Consider the following 24,494-nt stretch of genomic DNA (forward strand, 5'->3'; position numbering starts at 1 on the left):
TCAGAGGGTGGGAACAAGATCCAGTTAAGTTTCAGTCAAAGCGAGAAAATGCTCAGGATGCTAATAAATCTCGATAACATCGAAACGAAAATTGTCTTAATTTCATAGACAGTTCACCACTTAATTAATGAGGAGAAATCTGGGGCGAGTCACATCTCACAGTGGTTTGTGGACTCGCCCCAGATTTCCTCTTGTTTCTAAAGTGGGTAATTTGGACGGATGAGAATGCTCCAAAAAACACCGTCGGTTGTTTACAAGGTCGCAGTTTGGCTTGAAAAAAATTACCTTTTTCGGTACATGTAAAAAAAACACCACCCTCTTTGACACTTGCCAGGTCTCAAATTACAAAACACGACAATAGACCATTTTACAGTTGTCTGCTCAGTGACCTGGCCTATGTATGGCAGCGAGGCTAGAGTTGACCTTGTTTTGACACAGACCTCACTGCTTTTGTTGTGTAAAACAAGTTGTTCTGATGCTAACTAGGTGCATTTACATCTTGACAAAAGCACTGAGGTCTGTATCAAAACAAGGTCAACTCTAGCCTCGCTGCCATACAAAGGCCAGGTCACTGAGCAGACAACTGCAAAATGGTCTATTTGTCTGGCTTTTTCATCGTTGGCAAAATTTGACTAAGATTGCCGGAGGTCGCACAATTGTAGAGTTTTCGATATTATTTTTAGCATCCCAATGCAAAGTGTGTAATGGAAAATGTCTAATAAAACAGTGAGCCCACTTTCCCAAGCTTCGCATCTTGTGAGCTACAAGTGGCAAAAGTAGAGGTTTTTAAAAAATGACACTTTTCGATATTGAACCTCTTATTCTATTTCATTTGCATTTAGCATTGATTCTCTGATACCCCCAGCCCCCTGATTCAATGTTGCGTAGGTGCTATGATCTGCGTTATCTTAGAAACAGAAAATTCAACATTGTTTGGGAGGAAGGGGAGGGGGGGGGGGGAGATGTTTCCCAGACGCTCGAAAATCGAATTCTACTGTGAAGTCTTTCAACACTATTGTAGCTCATCGTAGTTTCGCAGAACTCGACCATGCACTGCATTTACTTGTGAACTCTTTTTTTGTTCCACAGGGCTGGTTCGTGGGATTCTGTCCGGGTTGGCTGTGGATGTGGGCAGCAACATTGCTTAACAATCAAATCCATTGAACGGTCCTCAGAAACCGAAAGCCATGACACTTCATTAATGTTCAAAGTTTATTGGTTTATATTCAATTTCTGAACCCCATAACAATTTTAGTGTATGCTATAAAAAATATATCTATATTCTAAATATATTGCTTTTTTTTAATTTGGCTTGTTGCTGATGTTAATCCACTCATAAAAAATGTTTGGGTAAGAAATTCTCATCAACACTCTGCACCGATAAAAACATTTCTCATATACAAAAAAATGTTGAGCCAGCCATTCTTAACACATGAAAGCAAATTTTCATATCAGTAACCCTGAACTAGTACTATTGCTTGCAACGAACAAAGTACTTAGATAAATCATTTAAAATTGCAATAATTAACCTCGATATAGGAATGTTCGATTTTTTAGAAAAAGAATAGAAAGTGATAATTATACCACAGCACTTTTGTGAATCACTATTAAAGTGCCACTATGATGAAATTCTCGACATCCATTTCTTTACATTTTCGTACACATTAGGTCTTTCCTAGATATCTTGCCAAATTTCAATTTTCTACGAACATTAAAACTCGTGGTTTTTGGACCTTAATTTCCGAGAATTTACGGCCGCCATTAATTTTCCTTGTTCCAAGTCTTGGTTGAAAATTGGAGAAAATGACATCATTTTCTCAAAAATACCACATGGGTTGAAATTATGATAACAATTAATGTAAAAAAATTGCACGAATATATGAGCCAAAGTTTTTGTTATTCTTTATGCGAATTGCTGCGCTAATTGTTATTATAATTTCAACCCGTGTGGTATTTTTGAGAAAATGACGTCATTTTCTCAAATTCTCAACCAAGACTTGGAACAAGGAAAATTAATGATGGCCATAAATTCTCGGAAATAAAGGTCCAAACGACATGAGTTCTAATGTTCGTAATAGATTGAAATTTGGCAAACAATCTAGGAAAGACCTATTGTGTGCGAAAATGTAAAAAAATGGGTATGGAGAATTTGATCATAGTGGCACTTTAAATTTTATTACTAAAGTCTACAAACTAGGAAAAAGAGTACAGTGATAATTGACGACACAGACGAACAAATCTTAAGGGGTATTTTTCCCTCAAGAGGATATTTCTTCATCTAGGAAAAAAGGACTGACTAGCAAAAACTCAAAGAGGTCCATCTGTGAACTGTCACTGATAAATTGAAACTGCCATACAAGGTGTGGCCAAAAATTACTTGCTAAAAAAGTAACATCACGAAGTGTAGCAATTAAAACAAATTAAAGATACACCCGTTTCCATTATTTTTAGGTACCTGATTTAACTGTCAGTTAAGCACGTCTACCTCTGTCAGAGTTTTTGATTAGTACTGGTAATAGACTGAGTGGAGTCCAATTCGGTCTGTGGTTATACGAGTGATTGTCATCTCAAAAAAAAAATTCATGGGTAAATGGTTTTGGGATATAGATGAATGCTCAGAAACAAGGTTGAACCAAATAAAGCACTCAGCCACCTTGTTCTAACAAATCGAATATGGTTTAGCGTGGTCTGTACTCTTATCAACAACGATGTGTCATCACAGTGGTCAAAATGTTGTGGACTCATGAGGCACAGCCGAGTGAGTCCACAACAAATGACGCGTATCGTTGTCGATAAGAGTGCAGACCACGCTTAACCACATTTCAATTTGTTTTTTACCACAATATAAAGGTCAAAGAAAATGTTTTTTTTTTCAGAGCGCGAGCTGAAAAAGGCATTGCATGACACACTGACAAGAGCAGTGTTGTCTGGATCGACAACAGCAAATTAGCCAATCAGATTGCGAGATCAGTAGCAATTGTGGTATAAATAGACGCCATGTTACTGGACAATGTTATTGGACACTTTGTCTTTGGACAGCAAAGCAGCTTGCGCTCAGTGGTGAGAACCAAGCAGATTTGTCATAGTTGTGATCAGGCATGTCAGTCAAACCAAGGGAAAAAATGCAATTGAACATAAGACTGCCAACCAGCAGGAACCAAACCAGCGGGCTATTGAGAGGAGTAGCCAAGAATTTGAACTTGGGACTACCAAGAACATGTGAGATCTTTCACATGAAAATGAGTTTAATTTGTCAGCGAATAAAGAGCTAAGAGAATTGAGCTGAGAGAAACTTAATGTTACCTTCACCGGCAGTAGTGTACAATCCAATCCGTTTAAAATAAACTATACTGCGGCGGTTGCTGTTAGATACTTTCTTTTACCAAGAGAGCGTGAACTTTTGAAAGGTAAGAGATCAAGTTATTCCTCGATATGTACCTTACTCCTAAGGTAATCCCTCCCAAGTTATTTTCATATCACATCTCAGGTCCCCGGGAGAGTTTAGAAAATTTAGCCACCAAAACATCCACGCACACGAGTGGCAACATTATCCGCCAGAGAACTGGGTACTATGTCTAGAAATAACTTGAAAAGGATTAACCTTAAAAATAAAGCCTATACGTGGATTAACTCTTTATTCTTTATCCCCTCTTGTGTTTACTTATTCCTTTCAGTGCATATATAGACCTTTGATCTTATCTGCATCGGGAGAAAATAGCGTTTCGGGGTCGGAGAATCCAGTTTTTGACCTACATTGCACCTCACGGCCAAGGAATTCTTATGGAGCCAAGCTGATGTAAAATATTAACTTGCGGAGGGCTTGGTTTGCAACATGACCCCAAACAGCTCAAGCGCCTCTCTTTTCAGGGACTTCTCCAAGAACTTTTGCGGACATGGAATATTACCACATAAGGGCCCTTTTTTTTCCCAAGGGCCGTATGAGTAGTACACTCCTGAACACAGCTCCCTTGCTCAGGACCTTATTGCAATTGTGTACGGCTCTTTCATAGGGTCCTTTCACATCCAGCATGTGACTGCACGGTGATTACATTGTAACAGTTGTTATTGACCAAGGGCTCTTCAACCTCGTCATAACCATGGATAACCGGGGGCATAACCTGCCAAAGGAGAAAGAAAGGGTCTGAGAACTACAGTGAGAAAAACTAAGAGAAGAAAAAACAAACCAAAGTACGCGATGTGTCAGAGTCCAGAAACAAGATTTGTCACAGATTTTTTCAGCCGCAAACAATCGCTCTTTCAGGAATGTGTCTTCAAGAAACTATTGCTGGATTCCAAACATGATTCATATCACCTAAATAAACGCATCAAACCTTTTTTTCAAGTCCCCTCGTATCATTTTTTTCATCTTCCTCAAGAAATCATGTTTGATTTGCCCGAAAGTGAAAACCTAAGTAAACCTCATCTCTTGATGAAAGATTTTGCAGATTGAACTCAGATTGATTGTACTTGAGTCTTACCAGAAAATCTCTTAAGGGAGGTCCCGATGTTCCGTTCTCACGCCTCCTGAAAGAAAAAGGAAAAAAAACACTGGTAAATTACCGAACTGTTAAAAGAAATGTTGATTCCGATGAGCAAATTACTGTACTATCCTGGTATAACGCAGAGATCGTTCAACTGCTTCTGAATTGGAAACAGACCGAGTTCAGTTTCCCCCACGTTAAAATGTGAGCAATCCCTGAAGTCTGAAGTAGCATGGGCTGAGTGACTAGCAGCAAGATCTGTGGCAAATTCAGAGCGGGAAAGCGCAATAAGCATGCACGAGTTTTGGCTGTGTGCTAGGCTCCAAGTTTGAAAAAAATGGCGGGATTTCCTTGATCTTTTGAACCAAAAGATCGAGTTACGAACTTTGTCTGCTTTCCCCGTTAAGTCTTCCTGGTGAGCAGCAACATTTTAACGTCACTAATGGAAAGCTGGTGTATTGTTTTCCTGGAGAATCAGTTTTTGTTTGGACAAAATTAACCTAAAGAAGGTTTCCGAACCCTTTATTTCCCAATATACAAGAAATTTTGGTGCGAAGACACATTTTTGCCACAAACACTCTTTACATATTGCATCCATTCAAGCAAACCAGTCAATATATAAGCAAGAGAGCCTCTCAGCAGGCAGGGGGAGACTTCTTTTCTCAACAGTGAAATGCGGAATAAAACTTGCGCCCAATTATAAATAAATCAACCGAACGATATCCTCGCGTACCTTATTATCAGTCTGCTCTTCTTTCTACCATTGCAGCCTGTACTATTACCTGAGCCTGCAAGTAGGGGTAGGGATGCGCAGAAAGCTGTGCAGCATGTTTTTAAGCTTCTAATGTGGTAATGTTTCTATTGTAAACTCATTCCCAGGCTTCAATCGTAGTTCCTGGGCCTCTATTTTTTGCCGCAGTCAATCCGTCCCTGGTAACTTTACGTGCCTGGAATTATACTGTAAGATCTACATCTAAGGAATAGTAGTGTGGGACTCCGCTCAAAAATCAGACCATTTTGTTTGGTTTCCTGGTATGTTTATTGTTTCAAAACTATTAATATCTCGATCTTCAATGTATTGTAAACTCGGCAAACAAAAATAAAAGCTTCTCGGGGCCGGTAACTACTGGGACTTTCGAGAAAGGAGCCCCTGGTCACAATCTCTTAAGTTTCTCTACATCTCCAATTGCTCATCAACATCTCCACCCCAGCCCCCCTTGCACCAACTACCCACCCCAAAGTAGGCACTCACTACCCCTCACTGGAAATTCACCTCCCTGTCCCCACTGCCCACTCCTGAATGTTTATCCACCTTACCTTCTGTAGCACGTGACAATAATGATTACTAGAACTATGCCCATTACTGCTCCAGCCACGCTCATCAACACAGTTTTTGTGACACTGTTCTTTGAATTTGTGGGACCTGAGGATGAGTTACCTAAAGGAAGTAACAACAAGCATATAGGAGACATGCGATACTATCCCACATCATATGTAATACCATGCTTAACAAATTGACGTCAGTTTTTCATGCACCTGTCTTGTTATTGATCATGAATTTCATCGTAACATTGTCAAAGTAGGTGTAGATCCACGAGGCAATAGCCGAGTGGATCCGCAGTCAATCAGCGAGCCAACTCGCTCCCGTCCAAATTTTACTTTCTTCAACATCCCCTCATGCGCTCCTTTACATCGAAAGATTCTCCGACCAATGCGAGTCCAAACATCTTATGACTAAAGTACTTTGAATGTAATTGAAGATTACTGTACGTTTTCCTTGGTTTTTGGTTTTAAATATAATGGGACAAAACAGACTGCGTCTGATTCTCGAAATCGTCATAAAGAGCTTGCTGTTGACCATCCCTGAAATGAAATCAATATGTGAGAAGAGTATAGGGCATTGAACAACAAGCTCTCGTTCTTCAAAAAATAAACTGTTTTCTCTCCTACAATGAACATCTGTAGACTGTGACCACAGTTGTAAGCTCTAGGGGTTTCATGAACGTTTTCAGCAGAAGGACAATTGGTTTTCACAGGCGGGCAAAACTCTTTGAACTGAACTTTTTTTATAGGAAAATCTTTCTTCCAGATGTTCAAACCTGGCAGACAAAATTAGCCTCACGGCCCGCCAATATGCCTGGCGCGTCATCCTTAACGAAACCCCTGAAGCTCCGACAGAAGGTGTTTCTATGTACCTTTATGAATGCTAGGAGTGAGGCACATGTTGCTGATAGAGCTACACAATCCCGGTTCATTGCACAGTTTCATCCATACATGGCAAGAGTCAGACAGTTTCACGGCAGTTATGACTGCACTGCGAGCAGACGTGTCATTGAGTGTTACATTTCCCGAGCCTTTTGAACAGTGGTACAAAATCAGTGTACTCTTCATGGGACCACTGAAATATTCAGCGTGAGGAATCTACGATAAAAGAGAAAAATATGACCGGTATATAATCAGTATCTTGTGTACTGTTAAAAAACTGAAGCATTCGGTAATGTATTCCCAGATCTTTGATTGGCCCAGCATGCAGCCATTGGATATCAGCCATTACACCCACGCCCTACACCAAGGCCAGTAGAAGGTGCAGTGGCCTCGTGATTAGAAACTTAGTGCGCTTGTCTCCGGATTATCTCCAGGTTCGAGCTCTGGCCGGGGACATTGCATTGCGTTCTTGAGCAAGACAGTTTACTCTGACAGTGTCTCTCTCCCCCCAGGTGTATCAATGGGTATCACCAAATTGTTGGGATAGCCTGGCAGAATTTTGCAATGGACGAGTATCTCACCCAGGAAAGCGAGGGTGGGGAGGGAGAGTAGGAATACTCTTAGCCACTTTATGCTACAGTCACTGTCACTTGAGTCAGCTGGACTTCATTAATAAGTACCGGCTTTACTTGTCATTGACAAAGATCACATACCCTCCAGGTGATCATCAATCCACGACCACTGCTAACATTAATCCAGTGACTACAGTTCATAATTAGTGGAGGATCCCTTGGTGCTAGAAAAAATAATCAACAAAAGAATTACCTGTGAAACTATCTGTGAAATTCATCCTACACTGTAGGTCACGCTTAGCACTGAGATTGTAGGGCGTGGCCCATACAGTACAGTGCACACACCACTTCTCACAAATGTTTCTCAGAAAAGGTGAGACTAATAAGAGATCTTGACGTGACTACATAAACTCAACTGTCAGCTGACAATTCTTTGTTTTTCTCAACAGATTGCAACAAATAGAGATGGCAGACCTACGCACTTTTCACGAAATTTCCACTAAGTGTACACATCGTGTTCCATTAAGAGCTAGCCAAATGCAAGCTAATCACAGTGCTATTCAAGCTTACCGTACCCAAATTCACTGTTAGACAATTGGAAGCGATGTCCACTGACCTGATATCCTGAAATATTGAGTCACTGGCCTGAATTTGGCTCAATTTTGTTTCAGTTGATTCCACACCAAAAATACAAGGCTAGACCATAACATTATCAAGAACCTCTTGAAATAAAGTGATAGGGTCTTATTTGCAAACTCAAGTTAACTTCACAGTACAATCAAATACTCCAATCTAACATCACTAAAGGAGATTTTCAATTATTTGGAACCTTATGGTCACGATTTTTAGTACAGTGTAGCTTACCTGAGACATCTGTTCTCAGTGTACGTTGTGTCGCCTCACTGTAGATACCATATGTGTTTGTGTTTTTCTCTGCATACCGCACCAGTAAGTAGAAATGGTAGCGGGAGAATCCAACCAGGTCATGTATTAGAGCATTAGTTTCTGGTGCTCTCCTGGTCAAGCTCTACAACAGCACCACAGTAGTCACAGACATTAAAATAACACGTTATTAAGATGTTTAACTCACTAACAACTTGAATAGTCATGTACAGCTAGGAAATCAATTGGGTTGTCTTATCTGTTGATTTATTATTAGACTGAGTAAATAACTTCATAGTGATTGACTGCAGCAAATTATCAAAATGTGCGTGCACTCATAATTAATATAATAAGCGAATAATCATGTAAAAAAAAATTAGCAAATGATTTCATGGATTTAGATGAATCACATTACCCAGCACTCCCTCAGTAAATAGTGCACACTATAAACATTGTATTGTGTGAAACAAATTCCAAGCTGTAAGTACAAACATCTACTAACAAAGTTTTTACCTTATTGTGGTTGTCACCATCTTTATGGTACAGAATAGTATACTCCACCTCTATGAGTCGGCCTCGTCTGGCATCTTCCCATGAGACTTTCACAGTACCAGGTGGTGTCACTTCTTTGGCAGCAAGAAAAACTGCGGGTTGTGGGGTTGCTAAGTGAGCAAAACAGGCTGAATATTAAGAGTTGGTTTAATTAAATTTCTTTTCGAGTCATCATTTCACAGAACACAGTAGACAGTATTAAATTCATGTGCCTGCAATGTGTGCAAAGGACTGCTGTGCAAAGGGCTGCTGTACACAGGGGTTCCATTCAGGGCTGGGCACCAGGCAAATTGACTGGCTATGAGGATGATTTTTCCCACCTAGTTTAACCATCTAGAGGAAAGTTTTCTTATAAAGAAGTTCACTTCAAAACTTTAATGACACCCCTGTAAACATAAGTTACTTAAGGTGATTCCCTTGTAAAAGAACCCACCATAGATTTCTGATGAAACTTGATATGCTGTTGTTACAGGACAAAAAGATATTAAAAAGGTAGTATAAAGAGGGGGTCACCGTGCTTGTTTTCATGCCACAATGCTGACAAATACGGTTATTTAGGTGACTTTTGGTAGTTTCCGTGCGCAACAAATAAGCTTGATTGTTTTTCAATGCAGCGTGTTACATCACACAGAGTTTGACTTTCTTTGATTGTTTATTCATCTACGTCCCAGAAATACTCTGCAATTTTTTATCTTTTAAAAGAAACCTAATTTAGACATGCGCTGTTGAGCTATGTGCGAGCGCTAATGACGCGAAAATCATGCGCAGTAGGGATGCGCAATACAATACTAAGGAATCACCTCAATCACCCTTGACAAGCACTGCACCCTCTACACGCATTGACCTATGATTATAAAACTCATTCTTATCGCATGGTGATTGCATGCTTGGATTAATCAGAGGCAAAAACGTTTGCCTCGAGATCATGGTATACTATGAATGAGATTCATCAAGTATTTTTCCATTCTGACACTCTGTATATATATTCACTGGGAGCAAGGTCAGTAATAACTTTCATGTGATCTTATGAAATCACAATATACAAATTGTTTTTTGTGTGTTCATAAGTTCACAGGAAAGCCAAAATAGTCTCCCCATCATTTGAAAACCCACATGACAGGGCTAGGAATAAAAGTCCCAAGAACTCCAGCTCACCTTTGGACAAGCAGCCCTGCATAAGTCTTAATTTACTTTTCTTTACTTACACCTGTAGTTGGCAGCTGACTTACCCGGGCAAATAAAAAGTTACCTGCCCAACAGGTAAGTCAGAGACTGACTTACATATTAAACTGGTTTTAAGTAACACGTCTCTAATAGCTGAATGTTGGAAGGTGCCTGAAAGTTCAGTGGGAGCCAGGTTAACTGTGTGAGGTAGCCATGACAATATTGTGAGCAACTTACAATAACCTAGCACAGTCCCACTGTACCTAATTTATACTTACCTAGAGGGAAAGCAGGGATGGGTGGAGCAAAATACTTTACCAAGACTGTAAGCAAAGAGCAACCAGCACAAGCAAAATGACCTCATAGGGAGAGCTGTAAACTGAGCCCTGTAAAAGTCCTGAGTTCACCCCACATTAGTGAAGGAGACAGCTGGCCAGCATTGTCTTGAGTTTAACCTAGTCTAAATTGAGCCTCATTTAATAGCCTGTCACTGATAGACACTTACTATAAACTATGCTGTTCAGGACATTGTAGGTGAATTCAACTGGACTACTCATTCTTGACCCAAGAACATTGCTGGCTTCAACAAAGGCAATATAGGGTACTGGAATAAAGGTGTGTGGATAAAATTGATAAAGAATCGGCCGGATTTTACACATGAATCGACCTGACTCTGATCCCTGTTGGGGACGTACACCTTCCCAGAGAGTTACAGAATCCTTCAAGGTACAGTTACGAAGTGGAGTGGATGCATTCTTGCATCTTGCTTTGACAGCATAACTGAGCTGTAATCCACCCTGGTACCAAGGAGCTTTCCAGTGAACATAAGTTTTCAACTCAACATTGTTGACCCATACATCTTGGGGTGGACCAGGAAGATCTACATGTAAGACAACACCAAATATATTATGTAGGAATATACATATATACTCAAATGTACATGTGCAATATCATCCAAGTTATGAAACAAAGGCAAACACCCTACTCAACTATTCAAAGTACAGACTGCTGCTAGCAACATGTATAATAAATGACAGCAAACACTGCACTGATCTGAACTTACCGCCTACTCTCACAGTGACAGACGCGGGTTGAACTCTGTTGCTGGTATTTTCTCTACACACATAAGTTCCATTGTCACTCCAACTGACATTATTGATCAGTAGCTGGATTGTTTTATTGTCCAGGGACCTGGTGAGTTTAGTCAACCTTTGGGTGCCATGATACCAAGAAAACTCAACTTTAGATGAATTCACAACTCTGACAACAGTACAGTTTAGTCGAAGTTTCTCACCAACTCTGATTGTCACATCATTTGACGTGTACAAATACATTCCTATATGTTAATTGAAGGAAATAACTGATGAGTACTTTATATATGTATGATCAGTCAAATTTGTAGTAGCGTAGCAGTGTGCCCTTGTTAACAAAATGACGGCCATTTCTTGGCGTGTCTATGAAGAGAAATTAGATAAAGTTTTGAACAGCTAGTAGATTATACTAAAACAATTAGATTAGGGGCCTACTAGAAACCGAAAAACTGTGCAAAAAATCGCCGAAAACTGCAAAACCGCAAGAAATTTCGTCCAAAACCAAAATAAAAGCCCTCCCTAACAATGCTTTGGCAGCTTTCAAAATCTCTCTTTCTGTTATTTAATTTTTATACGTCTAAACTTGGTTTACTTTCCATGTTCTTTCTGCGTATTCCCTCATTAGTGCAGAACATATCACAGTATAAAAAGCTCGTTTTTTGTGTGTAAATTGGCTCCACAGACCTATAGCAATGTAAAACTAAAAACAAATTGCACCATGAAATGATTTTAAGTGATTTTTGTCTAAAAGAAACATCGCAATTCTAAAGTCACTTTTTGATTGCCATTGTCAGAATTTTCACTTGTGTGGGCATAATGGCAGCCCCATTTTACAACTTAACTACTTTATTTTACAACCAAATAGTCTCTCCTTTGCCTTTATTCCAGGTGAACAGAGCAAGTGAGCGTAATGTTATTCCTGCAACAAAACAGGGAGATAACTCGCAATTGAGGTATAGAAACACGATGGTCTAAAGTCTGAGGTCAAAGTCTACAAAAAATTATCCCAGCCGCATGATATTTGAGAAATAGTCTTTTGCTTTGATGTTATCTTTAGTTTTTCATAGTCTGCTTGGCAGCCGTTTACAACCCAAAAAAACGCTGTTAAAGAGACTAGGCTTGCTATGCATTCCTCTAACTGTAAGTAGTCCCTTGGAATTACAGTTTTAGCATGACTGTGAGGTGGAACATCCTTGGCAAAACCAGAAAAACTGTAAAATGCATTGGGCAGAAAAATCCGAAAATCCGCCATCATTGTTGACAAAAATTGAAAACCAAAGACTAAATTCGAGAAAACCCACAAACCGCACAAGACACCAAAACTGAAAAACTGCATTTTGTAAGCGCGAAAAGCAAACCAAAAATTGGCCAAATCTGTAAAACCAAAAATCCCGACGCCTCCCTCATATAAACCTTTTATAATCCTACATTACATTTAAGTTTGGATCACTTTGGGAAGGGACTAGTCTGTACATGTACTTCACTGTATACAGTCATGCAATATAAGTATTTTGTAGTCGTCCATTTAAATTTTATTTTTGGTCACTTATGAGTTGCTAAGTAAATATTTATTCTATGGATAATAATATACATGAAAAAATTACTTGATTCTGATTGGCTGAGAGCAGTGCAGTTCAAGTGTAACACCAGTGCAAAAAGTGTAACACCGGTGCAAAAAGTGTAACACTAGAAGTGCAAATTACACAGCATAATTCTGAGTTATGATTGGCTGAAAGACAAAAGGAAATTTTCTAAGCCAATGATATCACATAAGATAATGATGAAAATTGTGTGCGGAAACTTTGAAAAAAGTTTTCTCAAATGAGAAAAAGTGGCTTCAAGAAAGATCTTCCGGCACTTCCTCCACGTGAATTTTATCATGTTTACATGTATATTATTAATAAGTAATCATGCGGTTTTTCCTGCTCAATTTGGAATTAATTTGCACTTGTGAGTTTTTCAAAAAGCTGAAATTGCACTCGCCAAAGTGGCTCGTGCAATTTCACCTTTTTGAAAAACTCACTCGTGCAAATTAATTCCAAATTGAACTCAAAACCGTATGATTACCTAAAGTAATGTTGGCTGCTTATCATGAAAATCCCAAATACTGTGCTCTTGACCTTCTCTGTTGTCACTGAAACATTCTATGAAGTCACCCCAAAATGCACACCATGCAGACTGCAGACTGCAGACCGTGCAGACCATGTAGACTGTGCAGACTGCGTACTTTTTTTTTCTGCATAGTCTTGTTTCTACATTTATTTTTGACTCACATATTTTCTGGTTCTGTTCAATTATGTACCGGAGTGTTTGTTATCCGCATGCCCGCGCAAACTCGGTGGTATGTGACTGTTGATGTGTTATAGATTTTGCAAGGGAAACTCACTTTAGTTCTAAATAAGCTATTTTACACTGTAAAATGTAGAAATAAACTTCACTTGTATTATAATGTCACACGTAACATGTGCATTCTACATGCAGTTTGTACTTCACTCTACATGTTCATTTAAAAGTTCTGAATCGAAGTAATAATTTTATATTAATCATAATAATTCACCCAAAAACACAGATTCAATGGAAATTAAACACTAAGATATGTGAAATAACAATTGCGATAATTAATTACCACACTGAAATACATTGTGTAATGAAAACGACTTCGGAATATGATTGATATCGAGCTTACACTGTAAGCTTAAAAGACTGTACCACTAGTCAAAGCAACATCGCTTAATACATATATATTACAATTATTAATTAGCCTCGAGTGAAATTCAAATGCACATGGAATTGATCGAGAAAAATGGTAAAGAACTAACAAGTTAGATCTCACCAAGCCATTTCATTCATAATTAAGCCATACCTGACGAGAAGTTGTTTTGGTGTTTTATAATGCCCACTTCCTCTGAGCCGGGAACATGTTGAGTCTCGCAAATTATGCAACAATGGAAGAAAATGCACAGCGAAAACAGATGCACAACTCGCAGAACAATCCTAGATTGAGGCCGTTTACGAGCCATATTCCATGTTCAAACGGCAAATAATATCTTTGCATGCCTGCAATATTTCCTGGAACAGGCGGTTGCTATAGTTGACTGAGCAATTTGCATCTGATCTCGTAAACACGCAATGGTTCATTCGTTCCACAGATTGATAAATCACCGCCCAAAGTTTACATAAACTTGACATTTTGCTCCAGAATAGCCCATCTTGTGCGTCCTCAGCACACCACCGCTTTCGTTCTACTTCAACGCACAAAAAATATCGATTTCCACCATCGAAACTTTCAGTTTCTAGAACTGTTGACATTATTTTATGCAAATATTCCACGTGAGGAAAATGTTCACTCGGCACCGCCATTTTGAATCTTTGCGCGGTGGGGAACTGGTATTACTCTCGTTCTTAAAAATTCCTGGGAAGACTGGGATTTGGTGGGATTTAGTTTTCTCGAGCGCGGGAAAATGACGTCATAAAAGCTATAATGGCATAACAATGAAGCTCGCTTGACGCAATTTTGACTAAAATACAACTCCAGGTAAGCATGGATAATACACACCATGGAATTTTTTTTTTTTTTTTTTTAACTTGGGGTGATAGTAGACTACGAACATTGGCCATCGTTTCTCGCGCTTTGGAAGCTACAGTCGAATCTCCTTCAGGAGATGGCCACTTTTTCTTTGGTCAGGGCAGACGGTCCGTACATACCCGGCTCTAATTTTAACCTCTCTACATCGGCCACCTCCCCACAACGGCAATGTCCACTAAAGCGCTTTCCAACTGCCACAATCTACACAGCTTTCAGAATCTCTCGACAACAGCTAGTTTATCAATGACTGATCAACGTTGAATACAAAACCCTACTTTTCATTGTGGAAGGTCACGACACTTGATCCGTTCCGCGCGTCTCTGGTCTCTGTTGCTGTTTGTTGCTGTTGTTTTATTGATATATTTTAATTGCGTTGGGTATTTATATGCTACAATCTGACCATTGTTTGCACCGCCAAATAATATTAAACTGCAGACAGGAAATGAAACCAGCATTTTTAAAACCTCGTTTGTTTTAGGTTAAAGCACAGGACGTGTTGTCGTTTTGAGAGCTACCGTGTGCTAATTAAAAGGATCAATAGCTATGTAAATACATGCAGAAAAATACACATCTAACATCATCATCATCATCATCATCATCATCATCATCACAACATGGTGTTATGACACCAATAGTGCGACAGACATCTAACTGAAGCATGAGTAATAATGATTGCGCGTTTAACAGATTGTCTACTAATTCTCTCTTTGTTCCCAGAGGATTCCTAAGGAAATGAGAGGAGGGTAGAAAGAGAAGAAGGGCGTGTTTTCTTTTTCACGTAGTATCAGCCTTACAGTCTATTGTTTCTCTTCGTGTTTTCTTCCCTTCTCTCAAGACTTCAAACTGCTAGCCTACAGGGTCAAGGCAGCACTAGAGAGGCCTCTGCGGAGGACAGAGACTTATCCTGATGTTTAATTGACTAATTTAGATCAGAAATGCAATACAGTTGAACCTCGATTTAACGAAACACTATATAACGAAGTCTTCGGTATAAGGAACGATATTCTTCGCCCAGTATTAGTGAAATATACGGGAAAAAATCTCGATACAACGACACCTCGTTGTATCGAACATATTTTGCCAGACCCTTGGCCCTTTGTTAAATCGAGGTTCCACTTTACCCTTCTTGTTTTAGTTGGACTGTGGCAATGGATGATGTGTCGACTTGTAAGGGTGCTGCTGAACGTTCATTTCGCCACGAAGAGGAGAGAGAGAATGAGGAGGTGGAGCACTCCATCGCAGATGATTTTGGCAGTTACGATTGTTTCATGCAGCCTTTTGACTCTCCTGACGAAGGAGATGAGCAAACAGAGGAGTTGGAAATGGAGTGTTTCGATGAAATAGACAAGAGCAACTTCGATCATAAGGTAGCTGCTGATTTTTTTTTTTAATAACGTATAGGAACCTGTGTTAATATTGAGAGCTAAGGTATTTAATCATGGCACCAGCTATACAACTCGCCAAACAATTTCCGAGTTTTTTCAACTGGAGTTTAACGCGACTTGTGGTGCCTGCACGCCAGTCCCAGGAGGGGAACTCTACAAAGTTTTGTACGGAGAGGCCCCGCCCCGAGGTTCAACCCCTTACCATTTTGTATCCACTTTGACATAAAAGATAACCCTTTCGTACTCCTTTTATAGAAAAAAAACACCTCGGCCTTTCACATACCGACTTAGAAACACTGCATCTCTTTCCTAAACCCTTGGAATGAATTGAATAAACAATATTACTGATCGAGAACATAAGCATTACCGAAAGAGATGTTAACCAAAGAACAAGTATCAATTATTCAGTCGCTGTCCACGTTATACCTAAATGACAGATTTCCCTACCCTTTCATTCGCCTCAACTTGTGAAATCTTTATTCTTTATATACCTGAAGTTTGAAAAAGGTACCTCTTTCGGGCGACGCCTCCCCGTACTGGCCTTTATAGGAAGTGCCCCATCCCCCTTGGGTGTCAAGTGATGTCATCATTTTCTAAAATCTCAAACTAATGAGCCACCAAATTTATTATCCTGATCAGGCATAGGAGGAGGTAAGTTTACATCTGTGAAGTTTATATGAAATAATTCATATACGAACTGTGGTAGTAGATGAAAGTGAAGAATGATCATCGCAGTTAATTTTCCAATTTAAGCAATTGGAAAGAAGAAGCCTGAAAAAATCAGGGCTTCAACGGGATTCGAACCCGTGACCTCCGCGATACCGGTGCGATGTTCTACCAACTGAGCTATGAAGCCACACATTGGGAGCGAGGAAAATTAACTGCGATGATCATTCTTCACCTTCATCTACTACCGCAGTTCATGTATGAATTATTTCATATAAACTTCACATCATTTCACTCCTCACGGGAAGATATGAACTCAATTAATTGACCTCGCTCCCAATGTGTGGCTTCATAGCTCAGTTGGTAGAGCATCGCACCGGTATCGCGGAGGTCACGGGTTCGAATCCCGTTGAAGCCCTGATTTTTTCAGGCTTCTTCTTTCCAATTGCTTAAATTGGAAAATTAACTGCGATGATCATTCTTCACTTTCATCTACTACCGCAGTTCATATATAAATTATTTCATATAAACTTCACATCATTTCACTCCTCACGGGAAGATATGAACTCAATTAATTGACCTCGCTCCCAATGTGTGGCTTCATAGCTCAGTTGGTAGAGCATCGCACCGGTATCGCGGAGGTCACGGGTTCGAATCCCGTTGAAGCCCTGATTTTTTCAGGCTTCTTCTTTCCAATTGCTTAAATTGGAAAATTAACTGCGTTGATCATTCTTCACTTTTAAGTTTACATCTGTTAACAACTTTTCAGTTCAATAGCTTGCTTCGTCTGAAAACAGGCACATTTTGAACTTCAGAGTTATGGTGGTGTGTGACATAAATCTATAAACGCGTTTGTCGAAAAATATATACTTATCTCGTGATTTTTAGCCTTTTTGGAAGTTAAAGTATTAGGAAATTTATGTGCTATTCAATATGTTTGCTTAATCAGTTCAGATAATCAGTCACCTTGATAGCCAAAGAAAGTTCCAGATGTTTACACCTTTTTCCGCGGCCGCCATGTTGGTGTCCCACGGAGGTACACCAACATGGCGGCTCTGCGCTGGGCAAAATATTTCGACAAATATTCATTATTTTTTTGTTATTATTATTTTTTATCACTATTCTTTTGTTGTGATCGAGGAAAATCATATGAAAACTGGCTTAGTGAACAATGTCGAAAAGGATCACCCAACTTAGCGAAAAATCGGTAGCCGGCGAACCTATATGGAAACCAGTCTTAAAATGTTGCTGACCGACGTTTCTAATTCAACTATATATCGCTCCAGATTAACAACACCAATTTGTGATTTGGCCCTGCAGAGCCGAAATGGCGATGACGACGAAAACAGAGAGACAAATCTTCCAGAAGATCTCTTAGCCGAGATGGATTTGGCATCCAGAGAAAAGAGCTACCGTCGCCATTTCATCAAATTACACAGTCTGGTTGTAGAAAAAATAAAAGAAGTGGAGGAAATCACAGCAGAGAAAGGAGAACTGGAGCGTAGCGTTCAGACTGCTCTTCAAAAGCTGTGGACGAAAGAGGAAGAACTGCATTGCCAACGAGCGTCCTCCTTTGAACGGGAAAAATGCTTCATTGAGAAATTGAGACAGGAATCTGTGCATTCGGAGGAGCTTGAAATTCAGGTTCAGACCCTGACAAACCAGAAGGACATGTTGTACGAGCAGGTGTTTCAACTGGAACAACAGTTATTGATGGTGAAAGGAGAAACAGAAAAGGGAAAGAAAGAGCTGGACCGCAAATTACCAGAACTTGAGAGTACTCAAGAATCTCTCAAGAAGATGACCGCTGGTCTCATGGGTCAGATCGTGGATGTTATGTCAGTTCACAATAAACAGAAGTCTAGAGTTGTTGATGAGTCAACTTCTACTGCAGAAGAAAACGGCTCGGATTTGAGCAGTTCCGAACACTACAACGAAAGTGGAGAAAGCCTAGAGGATGATCTCAGCGCAGAGGTAAAGATGATCAATTTGAAGGAACAGTACTACAATCTAAGAAAAGAGGTAAAAAGCTTGATTTCAAGCATTCATGATCTCTGGTACAAAGTAAATCCCAACTGTAACTCTTGTGACGTCGGAGAACAAATGGAAGAAGTCGATTCTAGGATACTGTTGAGCGAAATCTTGCAGGCTTTTTGTAAAGAAAAATCCATGGTGGCAGATCTGGAAGAGCAGAATGCTCGGCAACTTAAACATCTGCAGGAAGTACAAGAAGCTCATTGCTTAACAGAAGGAAAGGTTCATCGGCTTTGGATCAAATTTTGTTTTCACGAAGAAAAAGAAGATTTGCAGACAACATGGACAAAAGGGATTCCTGAAACCACTGAGGAAACAGATGATGTCTTAGAGAAGATTGAAAGTGCGCTATCCAAGAATAAGTCTACTTTACAAGAAAGCCAAGAACTTAAGCGTCTAAACGCTTCACAGGGAAAGAAGATGGCAGACCTGAAAGCACTGGTTGAAAAATTCAGAGAAGAACACAGGCAATTATCAAAAGAACTTGAAAGGAAAAGTGCAAAGCTTGAGGAATCGAGGCTCTCGACGAACAAAACTATCGAAGACAAGGATGTAGAGATAGAAATCTTGAAAGAACAACTTCAAGAAAGTGAGAAAAACGAAGAGCAGCTTAAACTTGAATCTGCGACTAGGAATAAGTGTACAGATGATGCGTTGGAGAAACTGTTACAAAGTAAAGAACGCGCTTTTGAGGCGTACCAGAAGAAATACCAAAAGGAAGAAGTGGCGCTACGAGATGAAATAAGAGACTTGAGGGAAGCTTTGGAGAGGGCGAGTAGAGACAAGAACGATCTGCAAGAGTACTGTGAGCTACTTAAAGGTGATGTAGAGAAATCAGAAATCTTGATCAATTCTGCTGAAAAAGACGAGAGATCGCTGAAAGATTTACTGGAACAAGAAAGAAAAAATGGTCAGAAGCTTTATCTCACCGCTAAAGAGTTGTACGACGAAGTCCACACGAAAAGCCATGAAGCTTTTTCACAGGCTACAACTATCACGGTTTTGCAAGAAAAGGTAAGGACCTTGGAGTTGGAACTTCGCACAACAGTGCAAGACTGGCAAGTTGACAAGAAAAACCTTCGGAACGCCAAGGAAACAGAGCAGTACTTGCAGTCATCACTACAGCAAGCATTAAGGGAACTTTTCCAACTTAAAACGAAGAATGAAGAGGAGACTGACGAGGGCAAGGAGGACATGATAACTACCGGGGCAGCTGATGAAGTAGGGCATCAGAAAGCCTTACAACAACGATTTCACGAGATTGAAAATCTCTTGCACACTGCACTGGCAAAAGGTTGCCAGGATTTGGAAGAATATGCAGCGAGGATAGAAGAACTTTCTGACGAAAACAAGCTGCTCGAAAAAGAAGTCAACGAATATAAAAGGAGTTCAATGATCTCGCAAAGGACTAATCATAAGCTCAAAACATTGTTACGTGCAGTAAAGGATGACTTGTTGGAAGAGATAAAGGCCAAGAAGGAACTTGAAGTTCTGATGGTGAAATCAAACGAGAAAACGGAACCTAGTCTAAGAGAAGACAGAGGTTTTGATGCGGAATCTACGACATCGATAGATCAACTGCCAGGTGTAGATGAAGCTCGCAAAAGTAGCGATCAACTTGCCTCTCCAAGCGACTCTTATTTTCAGGGCCAGAGTAAAGTTTCAAAAGTTAAAGGATTTGCCAAAAGAAGGATATCTAAAGCTATAAACAAACGTTTTAGTTTACCCTCTATCAGTGGTACTTCACCAAGGAAAGAGAAGAAAGCGGGACAAATACCCGAGTCCACAGACCAGCGAAATTCCCTTCAAACCACTGAGATCGAACGCAGAAGCGAACTCCACGAGACATCCAAAATGGCTGAGCGGGAGAAGCGGTTAAGAGATCTTTTGATGGCGGTGCAGCGGGACAAAGAAGAACTAGAACAAGAGGTTGAATCACTGAATGATGAGTTGCAAAAGACAAAGACGGGACTACAGAGCTACGGAAATTTAAAGGAAAGCCTTGGCGAAATAATAAATAGAAACGTCCGCGAAAGCCTAGAGATGAAGAAGGCCTTGGAGTCAATTTACGGAAAGACACGACGAGCTCATACAATGATAAACAAGGACCTTCACCGCCTGTTAGAAATTTTGAAGGAGAAAGACAAGCGTATACGCAAAGTTCAATGGACGTCCGAAAAAGTCGAGAAGGAAAACGCCGACTTGGTTAAAACGGTAGCGGCATTGAAAGAAAGACTAGAAGACGAAGTCGTCCTTAAAGAGATAGCCATTGACGAAGGAAGACAGCTGAGGGAATCTTTACAAACGATTCTTGAATCTAAAGAGAAAAGATTACTGGTGTATGAGCCCCCCCTGTTAATCGATAATCTAAACGCGGACATGATTTTGCCCCAATTTGGCAAGGAAGAAGTCCGCGCTATTTTGAAGGACGTCCTAGGTAAAATTGAATGTTCCAATTCAGAGGAGGTTAGCAGCCTGAAAAAGAAGTCAGTGGATCAAATGGAAGAGCTTGCCACTATTCGGAAAGACAATGAATATCTGAGAAACTTAGTAGATGTTGGCGCGCAAGAAGAGTTGCAAAGGGCAGAGGACAGGATTGCCTACCTGACTGGCCAACTAAAACTTCGCCAGGAGAGACAAGAGACGTTGCGAGAGGCGGCTATAAAAGACAAAGTTCAAGTAAACCAAGAAGTCGAGAGGCTCTATGAACGTTACGCTGAGCTTAAGATTATTATAAAGGGCAAAGAAGCGGCTTTAGAGCGGTGCGAGGAAATTGAAGAAGTGTTGATGAGTGAGAATACTCACCTTCAAGAGGAGATTGAAGCATTAAAAGAACGATTCGGTGTAGACGGTTTATCACCGATCACACAGAAAGCGGAAACAAAGAGGGCACTAGAGGGGTGGAAGAGGAAGTGCCAACGACTTCAAGAAAGCTTTGACAGGGAAAACAATCACTTGCAAGAAGAGAACAGCTGGTTGCATAAGCAGTTACTCGAGGAAAGCTCATTATGCGAGGAACTGCGGCGTTGCAACACGGGCCTCGAGGAATCTCTCAAAGGCGCCGAGGAGAAAGTCAAAGAAATGCATCAAAGGCTTGAGGAACGCCAGGAAGCCCTTGCTTATTCAGAAGAGAGGCGAGTTGTGCTCGAAACCAAAATCGCCTGCCTTCAGAAGGTGAACGATGACTTACAGAGTGAGCTGAGTAAAGAAAGGTCCGAAGCTGAGCAGAACCTCATGGAGTTGCAAAACGAATACGCAGCCACATCTAAAGACTTGAAAAGGCACAAACAAGAAGGCAACAATCTGGTGACCAAGGTGTTCTTGCTGGAAACTGCAAAAGAAAAACTGGAACAAGAGCTTAGAGAAAAGGAACGTAAGATGATGATTAGTTTGGAGTCGTTCACCGAGGAAAGAGGCAGGCTTAGTGAAAAAGTCAGGGACTTGAGGATTTCACTTGAGGAAGAAGTAAGACGCAGGCTTGACCTGGAAGAAAAAATGCAGCAAATTGTCAAGATCTCCGTCGTGGAAAAGGAAAAGAACCGAGTGAGAGCTGTGGAGTTGGAGGAAAGTTCTTGTCTGGATCAAGATGCAAAGGTATCGAATTTGAACTAAGCGTACGGCAGGAAAGACGGTTTGAAACTGTCTTCCCATTTTCTTGCTTAGAATTTTAACATTTTGTTGATCAAAAATGAAGAACACCGTGACGTTTTTGGAAAGCTATGAGACTTCTACCAAAGTTTCTCGTCGTAAAAAGCTACATCTACATGCAACGAGAAAAATACAGCGGTTTCATTGCATAGTTTTAAAAATGTTTTATAAATATAACACAAATAATTACTTTCCACTAATGCAAAGTTAAAGTAGAGGGGAAAAAGGGTTGTGTCGAGCCTCGACAAATATGAGGTATAGGGAAAAATTCACCTGCTCAAAGCTGGTAGGCTTAACCTTAATTGTGGACTCTTATGACTATTTCCAACGACTTCGTGAACCCACTTGTTCCTAGTACTAGTATTCATAGAGTCGAAATAAAGCATGTGGGAGGCCGGTGCACGGCCGTTCACACATTGGTTTGTTCAAGAAACCATCATCCAATGATTGACCCAGTTTTGAGATTATTGTGCGAGCGCATCATCTCCAAAAATGTGGTCGCAGTAACACTTGCAGAGTGTTTGAAAATATCGTTAGAATTCTTCCCTTTGTCTTTCCTATCTTTTTTATCTACATACAGGCAAAACCGAGAGGAGTCTTTAAAACAGAACGCAACACCGCAAGTCCAAAGTCAAAAGCAGTTAGAGAGATTCCAACATTAGCTCTAACATTTACCACTGACGCCTTGGAATCCACTGGCCAGCAAATGGGGACAGATGCTCCTACAGAATGAACATTTTTCCTTTGAGGCAAGTATATACGTCTCCGTTGGTAAACGATAGGCAAGGCTACCCATCAAATAAAGCACTACCCAGTGTAAAAGTTTTAACGTGATAAGGTAAACTGATAAACTCTCCACTGGAGAGTCATTTATCTGGTAGATAAGATCAAAGTAAATGATCGCTAGATAGCTACTTGTTATCAGCTTTCGACTGCGTCTGAGACTTGCGTATGGAGAAATGTAAGGTCAATCATGAAAAAAAGATGTTCTTAAAAATACAACTGCTGCTGGAAAATCTAAAAACAACAACAAGATTGCCAGCTTTTAACTTTCTTCTTTTTCTTGTTTCAGGAAGTCAAATTTACAAGGAGTCTCTCTTTTTTTTATATAACGATTTTCTTTTTTTTGATAATTCTGATCGATCTGTCTCCGTGCAGTTTTATTGCTAGATAAATAACACGTAACAATGAAGAGTTTCTCTGTGTAACGGATTTATACAACTGTCGTCTGAAAGAATACGAGTCTTTTACTGTGAAAGTGATATTTCAATAAATGTTAGAACTATTCCACCTCCTCGCCTTGTCTCACCTTGATAGCACCAATAAATAAAACAACTCAAATACCCTCTGCTCATACAACTCAATTCTCTCATGTACATTTGCTTGTCTGTTCTTATCTCCTGTTGATTATGGCACCATGGAACCGTTTGTTTATCTGGCATGATCTCGAGAACTTAAATGAGCTCGCAAACACCGTTCTCAACCTACAAAATGTTATTTTATTTAACTTAAAAATGGGCAGATGATACTTTCTTTTCGAACGGAGTCGCGTAAACTCCCGTTGTCTATGGATCCATGCAAATAGTTTCGTGACATAAAATCGTACCACAAAGTCAGCAAGATAATTTGGAAAGTGAATAATTGGTCCCAGCTCAAATGCTGTTGGTAACGTTCGTTCCTCCACGCTTTGGCAGACCTCAGGTGGGAATTACGGGCGACACTCAATCCATTTTCACATCCACAACAACCGTACCTGTCCTGTCACATCGCCAGCTGTTAACGCATGGACAATCGAACGCCAGTCGAGTTTATCGACCGTGGATGACAATCCTTGAGGCCAGCTGCTAGCCTACATTCTATTTACGTCTCGGATTAAAGAAACGGGAAAAAGAAGTCCGAGGATGCTTTAGCTTCAAATGTTGGTACAGGCTTGATCTGCGCCTCTGGTTTGTTAGATACATCTACAAAACCAACTGATGACACGACCTCAACTTGTTGTTCAAGGCTGGAACTACCAGGCTGACATTGTATTCCTCCGCACTGGAACAGTAAAGATGGTTGTTATTAGACTCCAACACTTACCTTGCCTTGATACATTGGTTCATGGTTTTATACAATGTAGTGTAACACAAATTTAGCAGTTTACCAACTTTGGTACTCTAATTTAATTTGGGTTTACGGCTCACTTTCAGAACCAAACAACTGTGGAACTTGCGAGTCAAATTCCA

At 40.2% G+C, this 24,494-nt stretch overlaps 3 protein-coding genes across 4 annotated transcripts in view; 1 reads left to right on the forward strand and 2 right to left on the reverse strand.

Moving 5' to 3' along the window:
* On the reverse strand, positions 1 to 15,505 carry LOC145500989 (uncharacterized). 2 transcript variants are annotated; one of them, XM_081480564.1, is made up of 10 exons: positions 13,811 to 15,505; positions 10,920 to 11,192; positions 10,362 to 10,736; positions 8,654 to 8,784; positions 8,123 to 8,285; positions 7,400 to 7,482; positions 6,677 to 6,902; positions 5,799 to 5,919; positions 4,479 to 4,524; positions 1 to 4,118 (listed from the first exon to the last, which is right to left on the reverse strand). In XM_081480564.1, exons 1-10 carry the CDS (start codon positions 13,965 to 13,967, stop codon positions 4,005 to 4,007), a joined length of 1,689 nt encoding a protein of 562 aa, XP_081336690.1. In that variant the 5' UTR covers positions 13,968 to 15,505; the 3' UTR covers positions 1 to 4,004. The 2 variants fall into 2 exon arrangements, with proteins under 2 accessions (XP_081336690.1, XP_081336689.1); XM_081480563.1 differs by having other exon boundaries at positions 8,654 to 8,802; positions 13,811 to 15,504.
* Positions 11,199 to 23,429, forward strand: LOC145500947 (uncharacterized). Its single transcript, XM_081480516.1, has 4 exons — positions 11,199 to 11,900; positions 15,669 to 15,900; positions 17,905 to 22,212; positions 22,847 to 23,429. The coding sequence occupies exons 1-4, from the start codon at positions 11,764 to 11,766 to the stop codon at positions 22,997 to 22,999; spliced, it is 4,830 nt and encodes a 1,609-aa protein (XP_081336642.1). The 5' UTR covers positions 11,199 to 11,763; the 3' UTR covers positions 23,000 to 23,429.
* Positions 23,414 to 24,494, reverse strand: part of LOC145500985 (tectonic-3-like) — a 12,628-nt gene continuing 11,547 nt past the window's right edge. Inside the window, exon 14 of the mRNA XM_081480559.1 lies at positions 23,414 to 24,306. Within this exon, the coding sequence (XP_081336685.1) occupies positions 24,139 to 24,306 (168 nt within the window). The 3' untranslated portion in view covers positions 23,414 to 24,138. The remainder of the gene's footprint in view (positions 24,307 to 24,494) is intronic.

Source organism: Orbicella franksi, chromosome 10 (assembly GCF_964199315.1).
Source record: "Orbicella franksi chromosome 10, jaOrbFran1.1, whole genome shotgun sequence".
Taxonomy (NCBI): Eukaryota; Metazoa; Cnidaria; class Anthozoa; order Scleractinia; family Merulinidae; genus Orbicella; species Orbicella franksi.